General features: G+C 34.6%; 1 protein-coding gene across 1 annotated transcript; it reads left to right on the top strand.

The window, feature by feature from the left end:
* Positions 1 to 1,478: 1,478 nt before the first annotated feature.
* On the top strand, positions 1,479 to 21,238 carry pofut1 (protein O-fucosyltransferase 1). Its single transcript, XM_039735239.1, has 7 exons — positions 1,479 to 1,647; positions 2,613 to 2,734; positions 12,622 to 12,804; positions 14,068 to 14,180; positions 14,648 to 14,840; positions 18,572 to 18,814; positions 20,680 to 21,238. Exons 1-7 carry the CDS (start codon positions 1,482 to 1,484, stop codon positions 20,863 to 20,865), a joined length of 1,206 nt encoding a protein of 401 aa, XP_039591173.1. The 5' UTR covers positions 1,479 to 1,481; the 3' UTR covers positions 20,866 to 21,238.
* The last annotated feature ends 865 nt before the right edge of the window (positions 21,239 to 22,103 follow it).

Here is a 22,103-nt window from a genome sequence, read left to right as displayed (position 1 = left end):
AAGCGGTAGTCACATTGGGTCAGATGTAGGATACACTTGGGGGGCGGTTGTGGCATACATTTGAATCCAAAATGTTGCTGATTATCTTAAGTAGCCTGTGCAGTATTAGCTGAAACACTGCCATAAAGCAGAAGGACATATTGACTGCTACAAACATAAAGGCAAATCAAAACAATACTAACTGGCTAAATCAATATGGACTACACCCTCAAAGTAAAACAAATGAATTGCAGTGTTGGAAAATCACAATTCTTTCTTTGTTTTGATTCATGTTTTATCCGCTTTCATAAAAGTATAAATTCATTATCTTGAGATTCTTTGTGAATTATTGGATGAGGTGTTGCTTCATTTCAGGTGTGAAAATTAGAAGTGCTTAAAGTGCAAAGATGTTGCTTATGTTTAATTTTTCATGAAGAATAGATTCACCTGATCCATAACAAACTCCCAGTGGTGTCTGCCATCTCACATACTGTTAGCCTCATTCTCCATTATAATTAGCTTCATGGTAGCAAATTTTTTGGTCATTACCTCTTTGGCTATTCTCTTACATTTTATTTTCCTCAAAAAATAAAAAGCAATTTCCTACAATATTATTTATGATGTTTTGGTGAACGTAGTACTGATGCAATGTACATCGTTGTTAGAAACAATACCTTAATAAATAATATATTTCCTTCCGTAATCATCATCCTCAGCTACCAGTGTTAAATAGATAACGCTAAACGTTATTTTTAAAATACTGACGTAACACAAAAATATACATTAGGGAATCTTAAAGTACTTGAAACAAATTAATATATTAAATATGTAATCGTTGTAGACATAAAAGTAATGCAAGTCTATTTGACACAGCAGTAAAATAACATATTGCTACTTGTAGCTCTCTTGCGCCTTGTTTAGAAGTCATTCTACTAAAAAACGTTTTACTATATACCATCCTCAGAAATATTTATTTTTGCCTTTAATTCAAATTAACAATTTTTAAACCTTTTCAGTGTTCACGTGTTTGAATTTTTCTATAAACATACCGGCGTTAGGCTGATTTTGTTTTTAAAAAGGTGACCTCAATACTTACTGACGTAACACTTACGTTGAAGTTATTATTCAAGAAAGCTTAAAATATTTAAAACTGTTTTAGTCGGTAGGTAATTCAAAATTAAAAATATGTCGTTACTTATAAATGTTTTAGTGGGCTCAGCTCATAATGTATAATCTAAAAGAACTTAGCTCAGGGACATTGAATAATGAATGTTTTGTATTATGAGAAAGTACAGTAAAATAAAGCAACAACAGCAGCGAGAGTAATGAAACTGTATGACTATTGAAAGCAAAGTATAAGCCACAGAAAGCTGTTTTAAGACACACATGCAAACACATAACTACAAGACATCAACCCAACTCACACCCCACAAAGCCACTTTACACCAACTACACATTGCCGGAAGTGACGCAGACTGCGAAGTGAGGAAATGGTGCAAAGCATGATGGATCCTGGGATTTTAACAATGGCGGCGGGAGGATTGCCGCTGCAGTGTTTGGTGGTGTTATTTCTGTTTTTACCGAATATGTTGATAGTGTTAATTGAGAAAGCGAGTGGTGCCGCCGTGTGGGATGAGAGCGGGTACTTACTGTACTGCCCGTGCATGGGTGAGTGAGTGGATATGGCAAGTTATATAATTTCTCACGTTGCGACTTAGTTACTTCTCTTTAATTAAATAATTAAATAATTAAATCAAAGTCACAGACCCCCATGCTTTAATTTGCACGGAGCCCTTCCAGCCTAATTAATTCTCCATAGATATCCACGTTTATAGTTTTTTTATTTTATTTTAAGCATAACGCCATTTGAAACGAAATAACGTTAAAGCGCCAAATACTTCTAACTTTATACCAGCGCTTTAAACTCCGTGTACAGTATTTAAAATATAAACATTTTTCTTTTGGAGATTTCCTCACTTCATATATATTTAAATGTATTGTAACTAGCCTGGGGTGCGAGAGACGGAGGAATGTACTTTACGTAATCTGCTTCTAGTTAGCCTAAAAAGGATCATTGATTTCTCCAACATCCGGACCGATGTTCTCATATTCTATATTCTCATCTACCAAACAGATCTTCTGCAGTATCATGCTCTCTAGGATGCATAGCCCAGAGGCAACACGTCTTCCACACTAGCCCCCGCTCTCTGACCATCAAGCATCCAGGCCAATGGGTTTTTAGCAGCACGGAGTCGGCCCAAACTTGCTGCATCTGCAACCCAAACAGCCCCATCACTCAGGAGTAGTTGCTTTTATGGCCGGTTTGTCCAGTTATCCCCGCCCCCTCGAAAGGTTTGTGTCTCACTCAGGTCCGGAACCAGATCGCTACAGTGTGTATGTGTGCAATGTACAATCCATCTCTCCAGCAAATTACTTTTTACTGTGAATGCAGTGTTTAAGTTATGGTATAGTACAAAGGGTAATTTCTTTTTCATAAACATATCAACCATCATGTTTCAGGGTTGGTGTACAGACAGTTTTATAGTTAGACTTTTGTGGATAGTAATATGTAGAATAAATGGCACCTTGAATATTTTCACATATTTTAATATTAATGTCCCATCTATGAACAGGACGTTTTGGGAACCAAGCTGATCATTTCTTGGGATCACTGGCTTTTGCTAAAATGATAAACAGGACATTAGCTGTTCCTCCCTGGATAATCTACAGACATCACATGCCTCCTTATACCAACGTAAGTGAATGCTTGAAATGTAATCCAACAGATTTCAATAAAAGTGTCCCTGATGTACAATTTACTTTATTGCTTAACTTCAGACATTACTGTATATTTTAATAATAACTAATAGATTATACATAAGTGGAAAATTTCTCTATAAGTCATACCATAGCTACAGAGAACAATTAGTAGAGATGTGTGACATCAAGGTGAAGTTTAGGTCAGCAGCTTGAATTTCAATTAATCTAATGTCAAAGATTAGTTAGACTTCAGTTGTTTTTAAGATGTAAAATTTGGTATTGATTTAATAAAGTTTATAAATGTGATGTAAAGTATGTATAACTTTGTGAGCCTTCAGTTGCAAACAGATGCTCTCAGGATGCAAATATGCTCTCACTACGTCCAAAACTCAAAGGCTGTACAACTTCAGATTTAATGATACTAGCCATATCAGCAAAAATATTGTGCAATATTTTTGTTGATTTTAAATGTTGCATCAAATTGCTAGACGGGGGTGTACACAAATTTCATGTGTCTTAACAAATGTAGTAAATATTCATTACAATACCTTGTATGTACTTTTTTTGTTCTTTAAACAATGTCATGACCTGAATGTGGGATTGTTTTTTATATTTGATGAATAGTTTTATGTTTAAGTCAGTGTAGACAGATACGTAAAATAACATGTCATATATTCTAAGATTGATGACTTGGGTAATTTTGCTCTTATGCGATAGCATTGGCAATGTAATAATTTGATCTCCTCTGTTCATATGCTTTTAAAGATGCTCAAATTTCATGAGTTTTTCATTCATACCTGAAGAAGTCAGCAACTGTAAAATTGTTTCTTAATTCAGTTTCTCCTTGATTAGGCTGTAGTAAGTTGGATTGGTTTATAAGGTTAGCTATTAGTAGTTTATCTGTATTCTAAAATTGCTGAATTTTCATTGTGTCAGCTTAACGATTAAAACATAATACTATATGAACAGAAAAATATAGGTATCCCATTTTACAAGAGGTAATCATTTTATCGCTTATGAGTAACTTTGGCTCTGTTGAACATGATTAAACTGTATTAAATATCTGCTTTTGTTAAAATTGTCTTAAACAACATTATTGTAAAAAAAAGTATTTTCTTATGAATGCAACAGTGACTGAATTGTTGTGCACTGTAAATTCCAAAAAGTTTTTCAGAGCTTAACGTCAACATAATTTCACAAATAAGCCTGAATTGGGTGTGGAAAATGTACTTTTGGTGATTTGTATCCAATGTGCTTTCAAAGATGTCACATAATTTTATATACATCAGTGTTTCTTTTAGACTTTATTAACACAGCTGCATATGTGTTATGCCACAGTGCTGGATGTGTAAATGTGTGGCAGAGAAATATTTTTGCTATAGAGGAGGTACGGTGAAGGTGGTTTTAGTTCTGTGCTTGTCAGGTCTTAGCTTTAATCTGTGGTGGTGGTAGATTGGAACCTTGATGTATCCATCCTTCTCTATTTTCGTATATATTTTCTTTTTTCCCCACTCACAGTTCACATATTATTTAATATTTTTCTTTCTAGTCATTTATTCTTTGATAAAAGATACTCCACATCAAATGCTGATGTGCTTAGTACTGCTTACTAAAGGTACATTTTAATGGAATGCATAATACTGCATTTTACTGCCATCTAATGACAGGAGAGTGTAATAGTTTATTGTCAAATGTTAATTGTATTTCATATTTTCAAAATGTGCAATTTTTTTTTTTTTTTCAAGGTTTAATGTAACACCATTCTAATGTAACAGTACTCAATTACAAATACATAAAGGACAAAAAATATTACATAGAGTTGTGCAAAAGAGGGAATATTTTCATTCCAAAGGATATAAAATGGCAATAAACATTTAAAGCAAACAGACCAGAACTATAGTACTTTTTTATGTAGTTAATCTTTAAGCAAAACTATAATACTAGCCTAATGCTTTTTTTTTTTAATGTTTAACTATTATAATGGTGGTAATGATTTTTCACCCACAATTTGGGGGTTTCATCACAATACAAAACAGAAGTTTGAAAATATAAGATGCCTACCTTAACATTTCTTCACAGATATTTGGCTGTGCCAGTTATGGAATATAATTCTAAATTCTGTCTTATATTTAAACTGACACCCTCATCTGTGTCATGTTCAAACTATTATTACTAAACATCAGCCACATATTACAAGAGCTGGAAGTCATCTTTCTATAATTGTGTGTTTCTTGACAGAGGAAGCTTGAGAGTTTAAGTGCATTTGGCTCCTTTGTAAAAAGAAAATTATTTAATTTGGTTAATGAGATAAATGTATTGTGATTTACTCAATAATGAATTAAAATAATTAAATAATTTTTTATATGAATTTATTTTGTTTGTAAAGTGTAGATAAAGACTTTAATGTGAATTATGAAATTGGAGCATATTTAACCAGCGTATATCATAAAGTGATTTTAAAAATGATTTTTCCTTCCAAAAACATAATTAATATGTAAATTATTTTCCCATTGTGGTGTTCTTGCTTTACATGCACAACCTTTCACTGAAATTTTTAAGCAAATGACTCATGATATGAGATTAAGAGCAGTCTGGAGTTGTTTAAACATTTAGCATCCTGATGCTTAGTTAACTGATGGATAACATAATTTATACTCTGTTATATGATTGTTAATAGTGTTAAAGGCATACTTTTATAGTACAAAGACAATATCTCTCAAGGTAATTAATATGACCATTATTATATTTTTAAAGATTTGTAATGGTATGATTAATTTCATTACAGATTCTGTAATTTATAGCTTATCCAAATATAGTCTAGTTTAGGTGAGATATTTAGTAATTTTCCGAAAAAGAACAAGCTGTGGTAATGAAAAAGTAATGATGACAATGAAGCTCTAGCACAATACAACACAGTAGAATAGATATTGTATGTGGCTAAAATCTCTAGAAGGTAAAGATATTAGGCACAAGTACAGTCTTCTTTTCAAATCGATATTGACTGAGCCTTGCAAACAGACCTTGAGTAACTTTTTTAGAGAGTTGGAGACATATAAAAAATGTTAACAATGAACTCTGTAATAATATATTTTGAGAACAAGAAGGCCTAATTGTGGAAATCTTATTTTTCTTACAGGTTTACAATGGTATGCAAAAGTTCAGGAATCCTTGCTTAAAATGTCCGTTACTGTGAATAGTTAAGTGAGCAGAAGATGAACTGATTGCCAAAAGGCATAAAGTTAAAGATGACACATTTCTTTTTGGCATTTTGTGTCAGATTATTGTATTGTTTTTGTTTTGTACAATTGTACCAATTGTACAGTGAAAAAAAGGAAAGGAGCTCCATGCAAAAGTTTGAGTACCACAAGATATCTGAGGCTGTCTCATATACCGTTTATCAAGGTCTCAGGCCTTAATTGGCTTGTTAGGGTTATGGCTTGTTCACAGTCATCGTTAGGAAAACCCCGGTGATGCAAATTGCAAAGCTGTATATATTCTCTGACTCCTCAAACCTTCTCCCAACAATCAGCAGCCATGGGCTCCTCAAAGTTGCTGCCTAGCACTCTGAAAGATAATATAACTGATGCTCACAAAGTAGAAGAAGGCTACAAGAAGATATCAAAGTCTTTTCAAGCAGCTGTTTTCTCAGTTTGTAATGTTATTAAGAAATGGCAGTTAACAGGAATGGTGGAGGTCCTGTTAAGGTCTGGAAGACCAAGAAGACTTTCTGAAAGAACTGCTTGTTGAATTGCTAGAAAGGCAAATAAAAACCCTTGTTTGACTACAGAAGACCTTCAGGAAGATGTAGCAGACACTGGAGTGGTGGTGCACTGTTCTATTGTGGAGCGACACCTGAACAAAAATAACCTTCATGGTAGATTCAACAGAAGACGACCTTTCTGTGACCTAGCCACAAAACCCAGCATTTGAAGTTTGCAAATTAACATCTAAACAAGCCTGATTTATTTTGAAAACAAGTCCTGTGGGCTGATGAAGTCAACAAAGAACTTTTTGGCTACAATGTGCAAAGGTATGTTTGGAGGAAAAAGAATGCTGAATTTTAGGAACAGAATACCACTCCAGTTATTAAGCAATGGAGTGTGGATTGATCATGCTTTGGGCTTGTGTTGCAGCCAGTGACACAGGGAACATGTCATTGGTAGAGGGAAGAATGGATTGAAATAAATACCAGTAAATTCTGGAAGCAAACATCACAACATCTGTGAAAAAAGTTGAGGTTAAAAAGGGGATGGATCCTACAACAAGATAAATATCCGAAACACACCTCAAAATCTACAATGGAATCCCTTAAGAGGTGCAAACTGAAGTTTTTGACATAGCCCTTGCAGTCCCACAACCTAAACATAATTGAAAATCAGTGGATAGATCTCAGAAGAGTAGTGCATGCAAGATATACCAAGAATCTTGCAGAACTAGAAGCATTTTGCAAGGATGAATTGGTGAAAATACCTCACGTAAAAACTGAAAAGACTTTTAACTGGCCAAAATTTTGCAACAGTTCCTTTTCATTTTTTTGGTATTTTGTACCTGTGAATAATGGAAATACAATGCAATATTGCTTAAAATATTAAATAAATGTGTCATCTTTAACTTCATGCCTTTTGGTGACCAGTTAGTTCATCATCTGCACACTTTTAGCTATTCGCAGTAACAAGCTTTTAAGCAAAGGTTCCCAAACTTTAGCATGCTATTGTAAGTGTGCGCAAGACTGTCATTCTCTGGTGCTTAAATATCCAGCAATAGCAGAAGTTTATAGATGATTTTGAATTTGATCATTTCTAATATAATGAAACCACCTTAGGTAAAATGTGAACATTATGACTGGTTTGATTTGAAGCAGTAAATACCTCCATTTTGAACATTCTAAAGAAACACTGTTGAAGAGTCAGTTACAGAGATTTTTGATGAAAGGTGATAAATAAATGACAAAAGAGTTCATTAATGGATGTGAGAGAGAGAGAGGAATGGACTCTGCTGATGTTAGTGGAATGTGTGTAACTGTCCATTATAGCATCTTACAAGTATCACAGGATCTAATACTGAACCAGAAGAGTTTGGACTTGGCTTAGTTATGTTTGTAAAATGTTTAAAATACCAATGTGGCTTATGATACATCTAATTGAAAAAATGTTTGCGTTCTTCCAAATACCCATATAATTGGTTGCACAATCACAGATTAGTTTTGTTTACAGCTGAATATCATTGGCATATTCAGGAAACATGAGACCAAACTGACAGAAAGTTATTTACTTTTTAATGTTGTGACCTACTTTTGTGTGTGTGTTTATACAGTATATATATATATATATATATATATATATATATATATATATATATATATATATATATATATATATATATATATATATATATATCTGTGTGTGGATATACAGTGGTGTGAAAAACTATTTGCCCCATTCCTGATTTCTTATTCTTTTGCATTTTTGTCACACAAAATGTTTCTGATCATCAAACACATTTAACCATTAGTCAAATATAACATAAGTAAACACAAAATGCAGTTTTTAAATGATGGTTTTTATTATTTAGGGAGAAAAAAAATCCAAACCTACATGGCCCCGTGTGAAAAAGTAATTACCCCCTGAACCTAATAACTGGTTGGGCCACCCTTAGCAGCAATAACTGCAATCAAGCATTTGCGATAACTTGCAATGAGTCTTTTACAGCGCTCTGGAGGAATTTTGGCCCACTCATCTTTGCAGAATTGTTGTAATTCAGCTTTATTTGAGGGTTTTTGCATGAACCGCCTTTTTAAGGTCATGCCATAGCATCTCAATTGGATTCAGGTCAGGACTTTGACTAGGCCACTCTAAAGTCTTCATTTTGTTTTTCTTCAGCCATTCAGAGGTGGATTTGCTGGTGTGTTTTGGGTCATTGTCCTGTTGCAGCACCCAAGATCGCTTCAGCTTGAGTTGACGAACAGATGGCCGGACATTCTCCTTCAGGATTTTTTGGTAGACAGTAGAATTCATGGTTCCATCTATCACAGCAAGCCTTCCAGGTCCTGAAGCAGCAAAACAACCCCAGACCATCACACTACCACCACCATATTTTACTATTGGTATGATGTTCTTTTTCTGAAATGCTGTGTTCCTTTTACACCAGATGTAACGGGACATTTGCCTTCCAAAAAGTTCAACTTTTGTCTCATCAGTCCACAAGGTATTTTCCCAAAAGTCTTGGCAATCATTGAGATGTTTCTTAGCAAAATTGAGACGAGCCTTAATGTTCTTTTCGCTTAACAGTGGTTTGCGTCTTGGAAGTCTATTATGCGGGCCGTTTTTGCGCAGTCTCTTTATTATGGTGGAGTCATGAACACTGACCTTAATTGAGGCAAGTGAGGCCTGCAGTTCTTTAGACGTTGTCCTGAGGTCTTTTGTGACCTCTCGTATGAGTCGTCTCTGCGCTCTTGGGGTAATTTTGGTCGGCCGGCCACTCCTGGGAAGGTTCACCACTGTTCCATGTTTTTGCCATTTGTGGATAATGGCTCTCACTGTGGTTCGCTGGAGTCCCATAGCTTTAGAAATGGCTTTATAACCTTTACCAGACTGATAGATCTCAATTACTTCTGTTCTCATTTGTTCCTGAATTTCTTTGGATCTTGGCATGATGTCTAGCTTTTGAGGTGCTTTTGGTCTACTTCTCTATGTCAGGCAGCTCCTATTTAAGTGATTTCTTGATTAAAACAGGTGTGGCAGTAATCAGGCCTGGGGGTGGCCACGGAAATTGAACTCAGGTGTGATACACCACAGTTAGGTTATTTTTTACAAGGGGCAATTACTTTTTCACACAGGGCCATGTAGGTTTGGATTTTTTCTCCCTAAATAATAAAACCATCATTTAAAAACTGCATTTTGTGTTTACTTGTGTTATATTTGACTAATGGTTAAATGTGTTTGATGATCAGAAACATTTTGTGTGACAAACATGCAAAAGATTTCTGATTCTTTGTACCAGGTGTTTACCAACATGTCTTGGATTTTAACATCCCTAATATGTACTGTGTATATGTGTATTTTTTTGTTTGTTCATTCAGTGCACTGTATATTTCATTTTTTGCATTTCTGAATATTTCCAAGGACAAACACAGGGATAAAGTTCCAGAGAGTGGATGCCTATAAGATAAGTTGTAGTTGCAGAGCATGTCTTTGGGGTAATGAGACCAGTTTGAGTGCCTCACACTAAATTCCATGGAGTTAACAGCATAGAAATGTGGAGTTTATGGATTCAGTCTTTACTTTTGGGGAAGTCAGAGATATTTCTAAAATGGAAAATGTCAGCTTAGTCTTGTGTTAGAGGGATAATATAGGCATTTCATCAGGACTTTTGTGTCTAGCAGACCATTTTACATTTGCTTTTGCTTAAAACCTTTTTTCAGGAAAACTATTGAAAAACAGTTTTATTCATCCAAACTAGGCATAATGAAGCCAATACAGAATACTTCAGCATCTGCAGAGGACAGGTAGGGCCAGACTCTGGTGTCTTGTAAATTAATTGACAATTTCTTGAGTGTAGTACAAACTTATCATCGTCTGAAATATGACTCTAGACTTTTTTTAAAGAGGATGGTGTAATTATTTGACAGGATTCTAGACTGAGAAGAAAAAGAGTTTCTAATATATACATTTTTTTGGTGTTTTATTCTTCAGTCATCATTAAAAAATGTATTATGTAAGCCAGTGAGTCTGCATCATACACACACCCATGTAAAATCTTACTGTAGTGAATCATCTAATCAGTTGATTATGCCAATTTTGAAAGTAAGTGACCTTGCATTGCACTAAAATTCACACTAGACAGAGGCTTTAGAGAACCTAACATACTATTTAAAATCACTAAAGCTAGAAGGAAATGCATTCAGGAATAGCATGTTTTTATCAATTCATTCTGATTCTACAAAATTTTCAAAAGGTTAATGTGGTCAGTGTTGTCGTATACAGAAAAAAATTCATGGGGAAGTAGAAAATTGTAGACAGGTTTAACTCTGAACTGTATAGCAACACACACAGATATTTGTATATGTTTTAATAAGAGAAGATACAGTTTTTTTCCATTAGATTGTTTATTTTCTACAGGTGAAGATTTTTGTTTTGGTCTAGTTGATTGCATTCAGTAACCAAAGCCAGGCAGTCAGAAATGGTTAACCAGTAAGAATATTATTATGCATAAAACATAATAAAATGTCCTGTAAACAGAAAAAATGCTTTTTCATAATAATGTAATACTTTGTTTTAAAGAGTATGATGAAAGCATTTTACTCCATCAAGCTATTGGGAAAATATTCCAGTGCTGCTTTATTTCCTAAGTTTATAATTGTATTCAGAATAAAGCTGCTTCACAATCTATAGATTGTAAATTTTGATATGTTCTGTATCCTCCCAGAGATCAGGATCTAAAAGCATGTGTTTAGATTCTGTTTATAGTTCTTTGTAATCATTTTTGTTTCTTTACTTTCCTCAAGACCCTGACATTTTTTGTCCACAGTAAGATGATTGAAAGGAAAGGGGAGAGATACCAATGCCCTTCAGCTATCTTGGCATATGGCTATTATACTTTACTGAAACTTTCTATAAATTTATTGAATATTTTCTTTGGTATTTGCTTTCTAGAATGGTTATGCTAGCCCTTCTTGATAATAATTATGGACTAAATCTTTCTTCTTAAGTATATGTGTATTCTTTTATCTTCATCATGTTAGCTGAAGGTGATACTTTTGGCACCATGTCTGTTACCTCCTATGCTCTGCCTCTGAATGGAGCGAATTGAGATGTCTATAACCTAAATGTCTTCTACAGACTTGACATTTGTGTAGGTGTTGTTAAAGCCTCTGGTAGTGTTCTACTTCTAGTATGCTTACAGATTTTTTTTTTCTAAAAGTGTTTCTGAAATCAGTTTTTTGTTTTTTTTTAAAAGATATTTTTTTATTAGATCACTAAAGAAATAAGTCAAAAGGAACCATCTATTTGCAAATATATTAGCTTTTCATTTAGATGTGCATGCTTGATGAATGTGGTATATGCAGTAGTTTTTAGTGTATTCTTGGAACTTTGTGTCTATTTAAAAATAAAAAGTAATTACTTGTTTAAGTACATCATGCTCCATACCATATTGATTTGTTTAGTGTTGGTAAAATTGGCTTTTAAATGTAATACAACAGATTCCCTGCAAAAAATTGGTTTAAAAAAAGAAATTAGTATTGGTTTAACATTTAATAAAAACTAGCATTTTTCAATGCTGAAGAGATTAATTTGATGGAAATTGTTGGTAGATCATTGTAATGTTCAATTAAATGTTTACAAAAATCTTCAATAGTAATGCAATACAGTAGATATGGCCATCAAAAGATTAATTATAATGGGAAATGTCAAGATTTGAATATATGGATCGTAGCAGTGGGAGTCTAATATCCTACAACAATGAATATGATAAACATATGCTATAGATAACTGTACTGTACAGTATTTGTTTTGAAAATTTGAATTATAACAAAGACTTTCAAGTGGTATATTTACTTTCTTCTCTGTTTAACTTTTATAAATGGCATTTTATAAATCATGTATTTAGCTATTCCATATTTTAGGGTAATAGGACAAGACATAGTTTGCATTTAGGATACATGCTGTTGCTTCTTTTTGGAACTTTGTAACGAAAAAACAATAACTGATTTTAGTTGAGGGTTATTTAATATTAACATTGGGAATCCTTCTAATACTTTTCTGTTTAGGTAGAGATATCAGAATCATTTATGTTGCTTTCAGCAAATACGTATTTAACATGCTTATTATTTTATGTAATCTTTTCACAATAATCCAAATGTAACCTGTATTTTTCTTTCCTTAGATGCATGTTCCTTATAAAGAATTTTTCAAATTGGAGCTTCTCCTTGAGTACCACAAAGTCATCAGCTTAGAACAATTCATGGAGGAACTTGCTCCCATGCACTGGCCTCCAGGCAAGCGTGTAGCATATTGCTTTGACGCAGCAGCTCAGAGAAGTTCTGATAAAAAGAGTTGTCCGATGAAGGTGATGTCTTTTTCTTTTATTCCCACAGTGAAATAAAAAAGGCAGTCCATGGTTGCTACTTGAAAAGAAATTTTACTTTAAGTGATAATTTTTGTCTTTTTTTAGACTTTGATACAGATGTCACCTTTCAAGACATTTCAGTAAGAGTTCCAAACCAGAAAGGAGTTTATATTTACTGTACAGTATCTTGTGACTCAGTATATTGTGAAATACTGACTTTTATGTACCTCTTAACTAAGAATATGAAATCTCACTTTTGTTCAAAAACAAAAACAATTTTTGTTTTCTAATTATACATTTTTAGTGTTCTAATTTAGACATATGAGTGAAACTATCAACCATCATTTAAGTTGTTTTTTTATAAGATGGTTTTATGTAATGTAAATGCCACAGTTTCGTGAATTTCTTGACTAAGAAAGTCAATTGAAGGTCCAAAATACTGCATCATTAAATACATTTCAGCATGATCAATCATTTGTTCTTGGGACTGAAGTTAAGACATTTTGAAGGCAAGAATTATATGAAATATTTTTATTTAATCACAAATGCAAAATTAACATTATCTGGTGCCACAGTTGTGATTGACAGTTACCTTCATTTATGCTGTCTGTACACAATGCATCCTCTGTGAACAACTCCTGTAGTAAATTTCTAGTCTTATGATTCGGAGAATAGTGCAGTTTTACTTTTGTATGTATGAAGTGTTTACCCATTCCAATTTCTGTGGAGTATGGCACACACATTTCAATTTTGCTCCCAAGATACAAGACTAGTAGATAGTCACAGGTGCTGCACAGCTACAGGCAGGTGCATGGTGACATCTCCATAAAACATCTACTATATCATTGTCCTCCTTGTAGGGATAAACATGAGGTTCAGACAATTCTGGTGGAGACCTTTAACTTCTATGTCATTTGCGATCTGACAAGCTGCCTTATAACAACCAGCTGATTTGCAGAACTACTGACAGACACAGGATAATCCCTGGGTAATGCCCAATATTGACATAACATTTTAACAAAAATGATTTACATTGAGCAATTTGAGCAGTAATTCATTCTCTGGATAATATAGTAGATAAAACTACTGAACTACTACAGCATTTTGCAAATACAGCACCGCTCATTTTTAAGTGTTGGAATATGAGAATTTTATAGACAGTCAATATTTTATTTTATGAGATTAGTATATGCCTGAACTAATTGCTTTTTAATTCCATACATTTCTGATTTCAATTTTTTGTTTATCATTTTCAATTTGTAGGAGGGAAATCCTTTTGGTCCTTTCTGGGATCATTTTGGAATTGAGTTTGATAAGTCTGTTCTACTCTCAGGCATTGCTTTCAGTTCTTACTATAAAGACACATGGCTCAAAAAGCAAGTATATCTTTTTTAATGCTTGAAATGTACCTTATTGTAGAATTGTGTTTGTGTGATTATGTTGACAATCTCCTAGCAGTCTTTAAATGTGCATTTCCGGTGGTATGAGATACAGTATTTTCCTGAGACAAGTTTGCTCGCTTTTATGTACTGAATGTGAAATTTAATGTTTTTGGACTCAAAGGATTATGCTTTGTACCTTTGGTAAACCTGAGTCCAGAAATAACCTGCTGACAGGTTTTTTTATGCTTTATTTTTTTTTTTTTGTCACTTTTGTTGCAAAAATACACAGTGTTGCTCAGGTGGAAGGCCTTGATTTACACAAACTAATAGAAGAAACTGAAAAATTGGACTAGTAAAAGCAATTAGTCTGCTTTTTTAATTTATAAAACAAATGAGACCTGAAATATAGTCCACTGACCTTGATAACTGTTATATTTTTAACTGTATTTTTACTTATTTAGGTTTACACCTTTGGAGCATCCTGTCTTGGCTTTGCCTGGGGCTCCTGCTCAGTTTCCAGTACTTGAGGAACATGTTCACCTTCAAAAATATGTAGTTTGGGAAGATACGTTTGTTTTGAAAGCACAAGGTTATATTAAATCACTGCTTGCCAGGCCTTATGTGGGAATACACTTAAGGATTGGCTCAGACTGGGTAAGCTTCTTTTGACTCAGATCTTCACACAAACAGAAATAACTTTCTGAAAGAAATATACAAACTCAAAATAATAAACAAATCAAATAACCATGTAGGAAAAGAAATAGTCAGCACACTATGCTGACAATATACACAATATGTCTGCACCGAGCTCTAAAGAGTTCTAAATTTAAATCAAGCTGTCAGTACATGCATACATAAGGCACTTGGCAGAATGGAAAGGCTGGATCCAAAAAAAATGCCTGCACATAAGTTTATAGTTTTGCTCATTTATTCCCTTTAAAAAATATGTATTTTTTAATACTCTTGTTTACTGTACTATTGGAACCTGCACACACAATGCCTAACACTTTGTTACAGCTATATACATATTATCATTCTTTTCTTTCTAATGAAAGTATTAATATCAGTACTTGTCTCATTAATTACTCAATATTAGTGTCAGTGACGAAAAATTATACAAGTGCATCTTTAAATTAAACTATTAACTGTTTTTAGTTGGGGAAGCAAATACTTCCAATACATCACCAAGCAAACTTTCTAAATGTTTCTTGCCACCATATGACATATCACCTCAATATCAATCTTGTCTTAGAGCTGTTCACTTATCTTCTGTGCTTTCAGTGTAACTTGATACATTGTGATTCGTCTCAGTGCTTACTACCTTTGTCTATCCAACATTACCGTAAACTTTTCCTTACAATACACTAGAAAAGGGTCTCTCTAACTTCCTTCATGAAATTCTTATTCTAGTACATCTCTGTCCACATGAAGTGTGTTATCTGCAAATACATTGGTTACATTTAATTTTATAGTGCACTAGCAAATACCCGCGCTACGCAGCGGTGAAGTACTGCATTAAAATTTTTATTAAGAAGAAAATTAAAACTTTTGAAACTGAGGGAAAATATGCCAATAATTATTTGTTAAGGATCTCTTTGTATACCACATTGTGAGTTCGGCCCTCTAGTTGTAATATGACCAAGCTGTGCGCTGAGCTTACTCTTGAGCATGCAACGTACAGTTGGCAATGCGAACAGTAATCTTGTTTCAAATCTCACAGCTTGGATTGATGCTGTCATAATCGGTTTGAATTTCATGGTTTGTTTCAATTACGACAGTATTTGCAAGACTTGTGTTGAAGTGACATTCGGCATCTGTCAAGCGTTGTAAGCACACAACCAGTTTCATCGCTAACTTCACATCCAGCTTTTGAGAATTTAAACATTCATAAACATCAAAGTGTCCACTACTGAAATCGTAACCTGTGAATCTACAGTGTAAGATGTTTAAGAGGCATTGGCGGTTGTCGAAAGGTATAAAATATTTGGCCATTTCGGTACACTTGAAAGCAACAACTGAACAATTCAGCGGCAGCCATCAACTCATGTGCAGAACCATAGGTGAAGGGCTTAAGCATTTCACTCTTCTAGTGCTCCTGTGTAGTATAATTATCTCCTGTACCGTCATCAGTCCACACCTTGAACCTGTCCCAGTCATTCAATACATAAGACACAATGTTCCTCCGGATATCAAGAGTGAGCCTGATATGGCCGTGCAATATGTAACAAAGAGAATGGAAAAGGCAGGTGCCATTTCCAGGCATGGAAACCACTCAGTAAGTGACAGTTCTTTGATCAATGGTGATCACTTCGATAGACATGTTATGAGGGTACGGTTGGAACGATAAAGGAAATGGGTACCTGAACAATGTAAAGCAAGTCTAAAATACCTACACAATAACTATAATCGTAATAAACAAACAATAAACAGCTGAGAAGCCATGGATTAAATAAAAAGGCTGTAGTTATCAGCAGGGAGATGTGAATCCCGTGGCGAAGCAAGGAAGGGAATGTAGAGACTGGAGCGACAGATGGCCTTATATAGGCAGGCAGCCAACAACGTGGGCGGCGTTGGGATGGGGGGACCCAACACCGCCTCACACAGAGACCGACCTGCAGGCTATGGACGTATATATGTACGTAAGTAGGATTCAGTTAGCGTTGGGAACCCGCGTACCAAATTTCTTGAAGATGGGCCCATAAGTAACAAAGACCGGTGAAAAGTTCAATATGGCGGCCGACAGTGGAATCATACCACCGAAATAAGTACGTACATTGGTTTCGGTTAGCGCAGGGAAGCCACCTACTAAATTTCGTGAAGATGGGGCCATAAATAAGAAAGTTCAACATGGCAGACGTTATCGACCATTATGACCGTTACGCGTAGAATTTCAAAATGAAACCTGCTTAACTTTTGTAAGTAAGCGGTAAGGAATGAGCCTGCCAAATTTCAGCCTTCTACTTACACAGGAAGTTGAAGAATTAGTGACATTGGAAACTTCAATATGGGGCCGACAGTGGCATCATACCACTGAAATAAGTACGTACATCGGTTTTGGTTAGCGCAGGGAAGCCACCTACCAAATTACGTGAAGATGGGGCCATAAATAAGAAAGTTCAACATGGCGAACGTTGTCAACCGTTATGACCGTTACGCATAGAATTTCGAAATGAAACCTGCTTAACTTTTTGTAAGTAAGCTGTAAGGAATGAGCCTGCCAAACTTCAGCCTTCTACCTACACGGGAAGTTGGAGAATTAGTGACGTTGGAAAGTTCAATATGGTGGCTGACAGTGGCGTCATACCACTGAAATAAGTACGTACATCGGTTTTCGTTAGCGCAGGAAAGCCACCTACCAAATTTCGTGAAGATGGGATCAGCCGTCTACCTACACGGGAAGCTGGAAAATTAGTGACATTGGAAAGTTCAATATGGCAGCCGACAGTGGCGTCATACCATCAAAATAAGTACGTACTTCGGTTTTGGTTAGCGCAGGGAAGCCGCCTACCAAATTTCGTGAAGATGGGACCATAAATAAGAAAGTTCAACATGGCAGATGTTGACCATTAATGACCGTTACGCGTAGAATTTCAAAATGAAACCTGCTTAACTTTTGTAAGTAAGCTGTAAGGAATAAGCCTGCCAAATTTCAGCCTTCTACCTACACGGGAAGTTGGAGAATTAGTGAGTGAGTCAGTGAGGGCTTTGCCATTTATTAGTAGTATACTGTAGATTAGCATCCAGCTTGTTTCTTAACATGTCAGTGATAAACATTACAGTTATGAGTTTGTGAAATCAGTTCCAGTAGTCAGTGCACTTAAATGGGTTCTTTCTAACAACTGTACAAATCATTCTGCATGGCTACACACTTCTACGTGTCCCATTTTTTTTCTCTAATTATATACTTTGGTTTTCTTAAGTTCAGCTCAATGTTTGATTTTTGTTCACTTAAATTTTTCTTTTCACCATTAGTACAAGTTCCCTAGTATACAAGAGCTCTCATAACAATTGTTCTACTAAATGTTTGATCACTACATTCATCACAGTCATGAACACTAAATCACTAAGATAAAATATCTGATGAGGCCCTGATTCTTTAAGACTTAATTACCCATGACACCCATTTTGGACACTGTTTGTGCATCATAGGATTCCCTTAATATTAATCCACATCTAAGGTTTCCAAAGACCTCCTCACTACCTGTCAAAACCCCCTGTCAAGCAATAGCATTATCTCCAATACATTACAAACTATTTTGACAATCAAAAGTAAAATGAAAAGATCTGAAATAATTGAACTGTTTTCCAATATGTTTTTTAATTACAAAGTTGAAACAATTTTAAATAGTTTGTTTGAGATAGTAATAAATTATGTTTATCAACAGCAAAATGCCTGTAAACTTCTGGAGGATGGCAAAATAGGATCACACTTCATGGCGTCACCGCAGTGTGTGGGATATAATCGCAATACTGCCATCCCTCTGACTATGAACATGTGTTTGCCAGACTTAAAAGAGATTAAACAGGCTCTGAAACACTGGGTGAATAAGATCAAGGCTAAATCTGTGTACATTGCAACTGACTCAGAGTCCCACAACAAAGAAATAGAGAAACTTTTTAAAGAAAAGGTAAATGATGTTTTTATGGTATGTTTTACTCCTATAGTAGTTTGTTAAATGTATTTTTGCATGTGATGGTATTTTGTATTTTTTATTATTTCACTAGTGTTAAGCAGTAGCATTATTATTTATGTGCATACTCAAGGAGTTTTGAGGTGTACTTTATACATATCTTTATCATATGTAAAAGTTGAAAAGGTGAGCCTTAATGAGAGATATTTGGAGTCACTGTGTGAATCTCCTTTAAATGGTATGATATGCATTACTTTTCCCAACGTACTGTTACAAATACAGAATTATAAATACCAGCACATATTACCACAGCAATGAGGCATAAAGCAGGAATAAACTGTAGATGGGGTGTCTGCTAATTGTCACTTAAGACATATAACATTCTCTCACACATGTCCAATTTACAGTTAATCTTAATACTTTTGGCACATGGGGTGAAATTGGAAGACCAAAAAATTCTTAAAGTGCGTACAAGGAGAAAGTAAAAACTTTTACAAAAGCAATCACTTAGCTTGACTTTTTGCTTTAATTCTGGCATGTTAATTGAAAGCACAAAATCCCTCTTCATGTGTAGCAGCTGACACTGGCTGATGCTTACTTTGAGTGGACTGTAGTCAGTGATTTATCATTTTGCATGTCAATGTCAACTTATTTGATAAAATGAGTAGTGATATTGTTTAGTAATTACACAGAGACAAAACATGGTGGTCAAAATAAGCTCACCTCTCAAAAAATTAGTTACCATCCATTTAAGAAGTGAATATGTACCACAGGCACCAACAAAAGGCATCCCAGTATAAATACCTTCCTATAAATAGCTGTGTCATATGCTACCTAGTTTGTAAAGTGACAAAGAGAAACGGTATGTGACATGTGTTTGTACAATAGATATGAATAATTGGCAAAAAGGGGTTATTGTGTTTAGCTGTGCCAAACTGGGTTGTCAAAGTGTAATGTTCCACAGGTCTTCCAGCAGTGGAGTACATCACAGTCAACCACTAATCATCGCCAGAACTGTGGTCAAAAGACTGTGTTCACAAATAGGGATCATCACTGTTTGCCATGCATTTTGACAGCAAAGTGCTTTGCGGCAAGACAAGAATTGTTGCATACAGTCATTGCAGGCCCACAAGATATTTTTGAACAAGCACTCAGAAGGGAACTCCATGCCATGGATATCTGGAGTAGAGTACCATGCAAGAGGCCCTTGCTAAAAGCTACGCAAAACTGCACACAGTGGGCACAGAGCCACAAATATCTTGACAATTGATGCCTGAAAATGTGTTATTTGGTGTAATGATTTGCATTTCTGCTTGTACTTGAATAATGTGAGGCAATGGGTACATTGTAAACCACGTGTTTTAATGAGGACATCTCCAGAGTGAAAACAAAATGGCTTCCCCAGTTTTTCAGCATTAAGAACATCCTAAAGCATTCTAGCATCTTGACTGGCTTGCAAACTCCCCAGATGTAAATCCCATAGAAAATCTGTTAGGAGTATTTGGAGCAAAAAGAGCCACCCAACCAATCTGGCTGATCTGTGGTATTTGGCACTAGAAAAATAGATGAAAACTAATGTTGCCTACATCCTCAAATTGGTGCCATCCATGACCGACAGAATCGCAGCTGTTCTTCAGTTTCACAAAGGAGTTGTGCACTATTAGATAAGATTTAGCCGGGGTGACTAATTTTTTTGTCTGGTGAACTAATAAAGTTGTAATTGTTGAAACATGCTACAAAACAAGATAAATGAACACATATTACATGATAGTAATATTTGAAATGAGAATCCGCTTTATCCAGAATTTAAATATGTAAGTAACTTATTTAGTTCTAATTTTTGTTTTCTTATTTTTCAACAGGTTAAGGTAGTAAGTCTCCAGCCAGATGTCGCTCAGATAGACCTGTATGTCCTTGGACAGGCTGATCACTTTATTGGCAACTGTGCATCCTCATTTACTGCTTTTGTAAAACGAGAACGGGACATTCATGGAAAAACAACTTCATTTTTTGGGATGGATAATGGCAAGGGCAAAGATGAGTTGTAGAGTATATGGCAATTTTAATTATCCAAATGCAGGTCTAAGCACATTATAAACTTGCCTTTACAAAGGTTTCCAGTAAAGGCTAATTTGAACCCTTTACCTAAGGAGGTGAGGATCCCACTTACATAACAATCCAATGAACTTCTAAAAAACATTCAAAATAGGGTTTGTGTAAGGAGCTTAAAGACACCAAACAAAATCATTTAAGATAGTGAGTGATTTGAATAACTTTTTCAATGAAAACACTAGTATAACGTGTTCTTATTTGTTCAGGCAGTGTACAATTATTAAAAAATAAGGTGCATAAAAACACATGAAATCAGCTTCCAAGTTAAACCACAGTGTATTTTTTAAGCTTAGTGATTATTTAAAGCACATGTATTGGATCATAGTGTTCTGATTATTTAAAGCACATGTATTGGATCATAGTGTTCAATTGTATATATTTTGTTTGGCCTTTATTTTGATATCTTGTGAAGTACACATGAGAGTTACTTAATGCACATTTGATCACAAGAACAAATATTTTATAGTACATGTATGCCTAAAGAAATTGTAGAATATAATTCAATCAAGCTGCTTTTCTGTTTTTTTTAATCAATAATTTTTTCAAAATATATACAGTATATTTTTTTTTCCCTAACAGCATGTCTTTTTGGCAGATAACTTACTGATCTTAGATTTAAAAATGAAATGAATCCATACTGTTTTTATTGCCTAACAAGGCAAAATAACCATTAATTCTACATTTTTTATAAAATATTTGCTATGACAACCACATGCAGTACGTGCCAGGCAGCCTTTTTATTTTTTGTCACTTTGGTATCCTGGGTAATCAATGCAGATTGTCTTCAATGTATTAATTTTTTGGAAAGTCAGATTATAATGTAGCAAAACATTAATAAAACAGACAAGTAATAACATGCACATTTCTAGTTTATACTGTATGTTCCTTGTTAGTTTGATTAACCTAAATATGGACATTAAGATATGATGCCCTGAATATCAAATAATAGGTCTGATCTGTTAGCTTGTCATTAAGTATACCTCAAGAATTTGTTATTAAATTTATAAAAGTGTTACGTGGAAATACAAAACAAGTAAAACAGGAAAATATAATAATTCCACTGTTAAAAAATCAAGCTGCAAACTTGGATTTTATTAAGTTTGAATTTCAGAAAATGAAGCATTCTGTAAATTATATATGAGAAAATAATTCTGAGAAAACTGTTTGTCAATCA

This window comes from Polypterus senegalus, chromosome 14, assembly GCF_016835505.1.
Source record: "Polypterus senegalus isolate Bchr_013 chromosome 14, ASM1683550v1, whole genome shotgun sequence".
In the NCBI taxonomy this organism is placed as follows: Eukaryota; Metazoa; Chordata; class Cladistia; order Polypteriformes; family Polypteridae; genus Polypterus; species Polypterus senegalus.
Note: the sequence above shows the minus strand (reverse complement) of the source record. Positions and strands in the feature narration are given on the sequence as shown.